This window comes from Microtus ochrogaster, unplaced genomic scaffold (assembly GCF_000317375.1).
Source record: "Microtus ochrogaster isolate Prairie Vole_2 unplaced genomic scaffold, MicOch1.0 UNK127, whole genome shotgun sequence".
Classification (NCBI taxonomy): Eukaryota; Metazoa; Chordata; class Mammalia; order Rodentia; family Cricetidae; genus Microtus; species Microtus ochrogaster.
In genome coordinates, this window is record NW_004949225.1 from 672,381 (window position 1) to 680,489 (window position 8,109).

The window sequence follows — 8,109 nt, forward strand, 5'->3', positions numbered from 1 at the left end:
AGCTCAGCCCAGTGCTCCAATGTGGGTCTCTGTCTCTATCTCCACCCATTGCCAGATGAAGGTTCTATGGTGATATGCAAGATATTCATCAGTGTGGCTATGGGAGAAGGCCCATGAAGAGCAGGAGAACATGAGTAAGGACGTCAGGACCGTGTGGGACTAATCTAATGGGAGCTCACCAAGGCCAGCTGGACTGGGACTGAACGAGCATGTGATTAGACCGGACTCTCTTAATGTAGCTAATGATGAGTGCTGACTGAGAAGCCAATGATAATGACACCGAGTTTTGATACTATTGCATGTACTGGCTTTTTGGGAGCCTACTCTGTTTGGATGCTCACCTTCCTAGACCTGGATGGAGCGGGGAGAGCCTTGAACTTCCTACAGGGCAGGGCACCCTGACTTCTCTTTGGATAGGAGAGGGAGGGGGAAGGGGAGGGGAGAGTGGTAGGGAAATGGGAGGATGGGAGGAGGTGGAAATTTTTAATAAATAAAAAAATGAAAGAAAAATGTAAGGCAAAAGAAATACAAAGATGTAACATTCAAAAAAAAAGGTAAAAAACAGTCAGAAATCAAATTGACTATATTCCAAGGTAACCCAATAGTTTAAGATGGTAGACATATATATTCCGGTTAAAAAATTATAAATAATGAGAACATCCACACTTTGTAACCTCCGTCATTCAACCTATGTAGGAAGTAAGACACAGACAGACACAGTCACAGAGAGCAATTTGAGCACACCTCTGTGTTACTGACAGAGCAGCCCAATAAAAGGGCAGTGGCATAGATCTGAAATGCCACTATCAACCAACCATAAAAAACTAGGAACCACGAGCCATGAAGATCTGGACACCCAGAGTGTCATCCAGGCATCCGTCTGTCTGTCATGGGAGTTTAGGGGTTCCTCAGGCTCGATGAGAAGGAAGAGAACATGAGAATTGGCATTTAAGTCAGGGAAGAGTGGTTCCCCCTTTATTCATACCGTTTTCCCGTCCATTTCCAACACGACTTCACATACACGGCCTTCTCACACCCGACCCGAACCCTGGGAAACGGCAGCCTATGTTTTCTTGGCCCCACTTTGCAAAGTTGAGGCAGACACACCAAAGTAACAGACTCCCATGCTGCGGGCTAGACTTTAGCATATATATGTTAGATAATAATATATATATAATTATTATTATCTAACTAGGGGAGTGAGCAGGAGGGGAAGTCCTGGATTTTTGTTTTGTTTTTGTTTTCTCGAAAGGTAAATTTTCCAGTATACAAAGAGCCTTGGTTCCCCAGTTAACAATCTGGCTTCACTTGAACATATTCTCCCGAAAGACATGGTCAGAAACTAGGCTGGACCCCATGAAAACAAAGCCAAAGACACTAAGAGTTCATCTACTAACCAATGTCACCTTAAAACATGACACTCCTCAGTGGACCTCCAGACAAACTCAGTGTTGGATACATTTCCAGTTACCCAGAATTCATCAGGCTGTGGTTTAGAAGTAACAGTCAGAAAGGCAGGTCAGGGAAAATGTGCACACTTCCTCTGCAATCGGCAAAGCAGGCACTACAGACCATCTCCGTCCTGCTTCCAGAGGGCGAATCCCAGGAACACATCACTTCTTATCTTGACTTGAACCAACATATGGGCAGCTCGTATCTGTGTGTATACATGTGTCACCGCTTCCCTGGAGGCCCCCCGTCCTGCCTCTGGTCACCACGACAGTGTAGCACTTTCTCCTGCCATGACTTTTCAGCTGCAGTCTGGCTCAGACCCGTGTTCTACGGTGCCCAGGAATAGTAGAAGACTTCAGACCTACCTTGGGAAGCAGAGCAGGAAGAGGAGGATGCAGATTTATCCCCAGAGGCCATGCCTGTCAAACAAGTCAAAAAGTTGGCTCCCCAGAAGCACACGAGCTTGGCTAAGGGGAAAATAAATGCTAGAAGAAAGAAAGGAGGCAGCAGGGAGGCCCAACCTGCAGGATGAGAGGCCCTGGAAGGGGAAACCAATACACAGACCTAAGAATCCAGTATCGAAGAAATGAAGAGCTCACCTTGGCACCTCCTGTGCCCAAGGGAGGATGCCCACCAGCTGTGCGCTGGTCCAGGTGTCTACACCTGAGTCTAAATGTAACGTGTGGGGGGGGTCCCACAGGAACCCACAACCCAGCCCTCCTATCTCAGGAGGCTCTTGGAGAAGAACCCTTCAAACATGTACACAATAAGATTTGCTTGATCAGAAAATACAGAGATATATAATTATAAAACTTTATTGAGGAGCTTCAAAATTAAAGCATCAGTACTCTTCTTTGAGGGTCCTCCTGTACTTCCTGACAGCACACAGGGACTTAGGAGTCTGTGCTGTCTCATTAATATTCATATCTGCTTTCTGTTCTTTGTAAATACCTCTTGTATTACTCAAAAATATGCTTAAAAATAAATATTCAGTTCAAATATGTATACATTTGACAATTTTAAGTATGATATATATGTGTGTGTGTTTTATTTACATTCCTCCATGGTCCACTGAAGTCTTTATTTTTTTAGGTACCTAGGGAGCCATATCCTTAAGGCTAATGGTGGTTTTATCCAGAAAAAAAAATACATACCAAGAGTAATTTTTCAGGTTTTCGGCAAAACACAAAAGGAAGGAAAATGATTTGGTTCTTAATTCCAAATGCTTTCAATTTTTAAATGTAAGGTCACTATTATAAATGTCTGTATTTGTATAGAACCTGGAGAAAATGCAAACTTTAAACTTTCTGTTTAAAGAAAACTGGCTTAATTAGCTTATGCGGAAGGGGGAGATCCAGAACACTAGCCAGTGGCTCTCCTACGGGAGCCAGCACTCGCCCGGCCTTGGAGGGTTCCACGGCTGCTGGCGTGGTCATTGTGCTCTGTGGCCACCCCTTAGGACAGTGGCTCCACACGATCATGGCGAAAGCCTTGCTCTGACAGGACATTTACGCAGCTCTGAAGGACATACCCAGCAAGTATGAAGGGCTTAGCCGAAGGTGACAGCTCGATTCTTGGTGGTTTCTTTTCCTTCTGAATCAATAAGCTAGAAATGATCCCCACGTGGCTCTATCCGCTTCCTGTGACATACACAGGAAGTGCACAGAGCGGCCTGTCCCCAGATGCATGGCACTGCATCTGAACATAATTGCAGAAGGCAATAAACCAGGTCCAGACGTGCTGATGGGCTGACTGGACTGGACCGTGAAGACAACTGATTTGTAGCAAGCACGAAGTATCAGGACCATCATTTTGACTTTATAAAAGCTGTGCTGTGCGAGAAACTAAAACATGGCTAACAGACACATGGCTGCGAGCTTTCTAAACCTGAGAGTAAGCAGACATGAGCAAACACAGTTCGGTAAAGCAGCAGCATCAAGTGGGTAAACCGGGGTGGAGAAACCCTGCATGATGGCTTGGCTGACTCCAAACAGAATAACACCAAACGTTCTAAAGATAAGAGGAAGAGTGTGGCAGTCACCTGAAAAGAGCCTGTGACTGGTTATTGCCATAAGGGTCAATACCACCCAACCAATCATCTCCACTTCACCACCTGGTGGAAATTCCTCACCCAGAATTATACTCTAATTACAGTATAATACTAATTAGATTACTTGTAAAACTGGTTGATATGGGCGTTGATGAAAGTGAAACAGTCCCATCTGATGTCTGATCCTGGCTGCTCTTCAGACACACAAAGAGAATATGTTGAGAAGTGCGTGAGGGCACAATGTTCAGAATAATAACAAAAAATCTAGACAGATACACGACAGATTCGTTAACTATTCCAGCTACACGAGACAGGAAAACCAGGACGTGGGGATACACAGTAGCCATGGCACTTCCTAGACGACTCTTTGGAGATTCCATTCTTGGTCTTCATTGCTTCTGAAGTGTGCAACATGATTAGGGCGCAGCTGTCTTTAGCTCAGGTCAGAAAGAAGCATGAGTGAACGTAAGTTCTAGTCACAAACCACTGTTGCCCTCAGAGCAACTAAGAACACTGCATTCAGTCTGGAGGATCCTTGAGCAAGCTCCTGCTAACCTTTGGATCCAGGTTTCAGACTTGCAAACACTTTGGGGTTCTTAAGGGCAAGGGAGAGTTCATTGAGGAAGGAAATAAAATGGGAGTCTCTCTCGGATTTCTTTGACTCAAAAATGACAACGATGGTGAAGTGGGGCTCTGGGCGGGTCAGGAAGTAGGTGCTCTGGACTTTGTCGTCATAGAAGTGGACCACTTTCTCCAAGCTGTTCAGGTCGGATGTCCGGTCTGTCATGATCATTATGACATTGGGCCAGTGCATGACAGGCCTGTCACTAGGCAGAGACACTACAGCTGGGTACTGGTCCACTCCCTTGGGGGCCTCTCGGTAGGAATGTGGGTGATGGTAGCCATGACCCTGAAAGCTCTCTGAGCCTCGGTTGTCAAAAATTAAGGACACATTGGCAGCATCGTATTTCCTGATGAAACTGGAGATCTTTCCAAAGAGGTCTGGGTTAGCCTTTGCCGTCAGTGCTTTCATTTCTGAAGCGGTTGTCTGTCGGCTCAGTGCCTCGTGGAAGTAAAAGCTAAACTTGGCCAGGAGCATGGTTTTGAGTTTCATCAACCAAAGGAAGAGGTGTGGGGGCTGAACGGCCTTCTGGGACTGCCCTCCGAACAGGTGCTTCTTGGTCTCCCGCTGCTTCTCAAAGGTCTGGCCCCAGCTCTGCAGCTTCGTGTGAGCGTTGTGCAAGGTCACCAGGGAAGGAAGGAACTTCCACTCGGAGATCTGGGCCTGTGCCCTCAGGAGATGGCTCAGAACACCCACTTCCAGCTGGAAACTGCTTTCCAGAGGGCTGAGGATAGGGTGGTGAAATCTAGAGCGGAGGGGATGGACAGAAATCAGTAGCAATGTTACTTCACAAGGAGAAACCTTCAAATTAACAAAACAGCAAGAGCATAAACCCAGACTAGACTGAGGGACAAGTGACACTACACTGGGCCAGCCTGGGCTCAGAGGGTCTAGGGTCGGTGAGTTTGTTTGTTGTTGTTTTTACAACTCGGACATTTCATCTTATTCTCCTAAGAAAATACCCTTTATTTTGTGGTTTTTCTTTTTAATGAAAATAACTAATTTTTTTCCAAATAAGGAGAAATTACATTGGCTGTAATATTTTATTTACTCTGAGAACTGTATGGCTAACACTATCATCAAAACAAGGGATCCTCTTTTTGGGATGTGCAACTAAAAAACAATACTAAGACACCTATCATCCACAGATAAACTATTTTATTGTCCACAGACCCACTCTACAGATGAACCTCTATCTGAAACTCAATAGACACAGGCATTTAAAGGAACACACATTTACCAGACAACTGTCATCCATTCGACTTCCCGATTCCCTTCATTGTTAACCATGATTCAAAACAAAATGGCAGCCACAGAGAAAAAAGCACAATGGGATGCGTGCAGTGAAAAGCAGAAAGGACAGTTGACTGGGCAAAAGGAGACATCTAGAACGGGGGAGGGGCACAGGTCAACAGAGGGCAGTGGGGAAGGGTAACAAGTTCAAACAAGAAGAGTGACTCCTACGTAAGAAGATGCCATGATGAAACCCATTATTTTGCAATCAAATCTAAAAAATTAATTGAAAAAAAAAGGTGGCCACAAATGAAGATCTAAAATCTTTTAAAAATCACTTTCCTCAGATCCACAGGGGGTATTTAAGACCTGAAGTGTTCTGGTCCTCATTCAAATTGAGTCACAAATTGAGTCCTAGCTACCGTGAAATGACGAGGGTACACCATTTTGGGGGGGCTGCAGAGCCGGCTGGAGGGGAAGAGCACAGAGTGCTCTTGTAGAAGACTTGAGTTCAGGTCCCAACACCCACATCAGCTGCCTCACAACCACCTGTAACTAACTCCAGCCCCAGCGGATCCGACGCCCTCTTCTGGCCTCCACTGGCACTGCACTCACATGCACACACCCTCCCCACACATTACATATAATGTAAAATAAATAAATTCCCACCTATACAAAGTCTCTTAAAACTTCCTGACCATGTGCTGCAGTGACATTTTATACTGTGACCAAGTACTGAGTACTGCACACATGCAAATTGACTCCTTACTGTGCAGTGTATCATGATATTTCGTAATATATCTATATCATATGTCACATTTCTAGTTAGTAAATGAATTTATGAATATAACCCACTGACTGCCATCTGTAAACACCGTTCCACTTCACAATAATATTGGAGGAGGGGCAACAAGATGTGGGAGGGCCTTAATTTTTCAGCAGAGGAGAATGGGCAACTTGAAAATGCTGAGGCAAGTTTCTCTTTTCCTCTCAGGTCTCCTCTGCAGGGTCACCGCCTTAGAGAAATCTGCTCCCAAGCCAGGGTAGGCCCCAGCCCTAGCCACTCTTGATTTTTTAGATTTATTTATTTAATTTTATGTGTGTGTTGTCTGCATTTGTGTGTGCCCCACCTGTATGCTCTGTGTCTGTAGCAGTCAGAAGACAGTGTCAGACTCCTTGAGTCTGGAGTTAAGAGGCTAGTACAAGAAAGACGTCATGGAGGTGAGCGGAACTGAGTCCAGGTGCTCTGCAAGAGCAGTGTGCTCATAACTACTGAGCCACCTCTCTAGCTCCTCAGCCAGATTTCTTATGTGCCAGAGCTCACTTACTTAGGCGTGGTTCTGCCCACAGTTGGTTGGGCTTCTCATATCAATCATTAGTCGTGACAATATCCCACAGACATGCTGGCATGCCAAACTGACCTGGACATCCCCCAATTCAGACCCCTCAGAAGACTCTGGGCTAACAGGACAGCATTGGTAGACAATCCTGCTGCAGATGCTCCTATACTTGTAACCCCATCAGCCCATCCTACCTTTAAAATAGTGCAAGTTAAAATATGTTGGATGCCCCTAGCCTACCAACCATCTAGTTCATCCTGCAATAACTATAGCATCGGCTGCGACACCCCATGACTGCTTGGCTGGCTGACAGCGAGGTTGCCCAATGTCACTAGAGCTCTACCTGGGAAACAATCAAAGTTCAAAATTCCAAGCACAGTTTCTACTGAATGTTTATCACCTTTTCAGCACTGAAAAAAAATCATGAGTCAGGAATCACCTCTGATCTTGCCCCTAGAAATCACATTTATAGCCCATGTTCTGCTTCAAAGGACATGAATTCTCGCTACAAACCTCAGAGAGTGTGCACAAGCGCGTCCATGACACCACAGAAACACAATGTCCAACACTTAAGATGCATGTGAACAGCAAAGCTAGTTTTCAACCTCCAGGAAAGCAAGCATTCATACCATCGTCCATCTGCCCAATGCAGATAGGAACTTTATGATGCACTATTTCCCAGCTTCTTCTCTGTCACGTGCCTCACAGCTACTCCCAGCTCAGTGGCTGTGATCCACAAACATACACCTAAGTCAAGGTAGTGAGCTTGGAAGTGTCTGAGACAGAGACCGCCAACAGTTTGTGGAGAACACTGGCTCTAAGAGCATGGGAGGAGGGGAGGACAGGCAAGCAGCAAACAGGGGTGGGGGGGTCCAGAGTGAGGGAGAGAAGGGGAGGGAACAGAGGGAGGACAGGCAAGCAGCAAACAGGGGTGGGGGGGTCCAGAGTGAGGGAGAGAAGGGGAGGGAACAGACGGAGGAGGACAGGCAAGCAGGAAACAGGGGGGGTCCAGAGTGAGGGAGAGAAGGGGAGGGAACAGAGGGAGGACAGGCAAGCAGGAAACCAGAGTCCAGAGACATTTGTGCTAACAAGAAGCAAAACTCTAGAAATGCTACTTTCGTACTCTACAGACCTACAATGTGGAGTTCCAAAAGTATGCTGACTGCATCTATGACAGTCAGAAGTAAAAAAATAAAATCAATCTACATAAATACACATTTAAAAATGATGAAAATGGGAAATTTTATGTTGTGTCCATTTTACTATAACAGAAGAAATATGCAGTCCTTTCTCACTTAAAGCCACTAGTTTGCTGTTACTTAGCTACCTCCCCACTGAGGGTATTCTAGTCTCCCTGGTCCATAGATCCTCTGTTCCTAGTTCCATGGGAGACAGTAATGAACATAGACATG

At 45.6% G+C, this 8,109-nt stretch overlaps 1 protein-coding gene across 1 annotated transcript in view; it reads right to left on the reverse strand.

Annotated features, from left to right (window-relative positions):
* Window positions 1–2,249: 2,249 nt before the first annotated feature.
* The window catches only part of CUNH12orf66 (chromosome unknown C12orf66 homolog), a 17,765-nt gene continuing 11,905 nt past the window's right edge, over window positions 2,250–8,109 (reverse strand). The window contains exon 3 of the mRNA XM_005371784.3: window positions 2,250–4,869. Within this exon, the coding sequence (XP_005371841.1) occupies window positions 4,053–4,869 (817 nt within the window). The 3' untranslated portion in view covers window positions 2,250–4,052. The remainder of the gene's footprint in view (window positions 4,870–8,109) is intronic.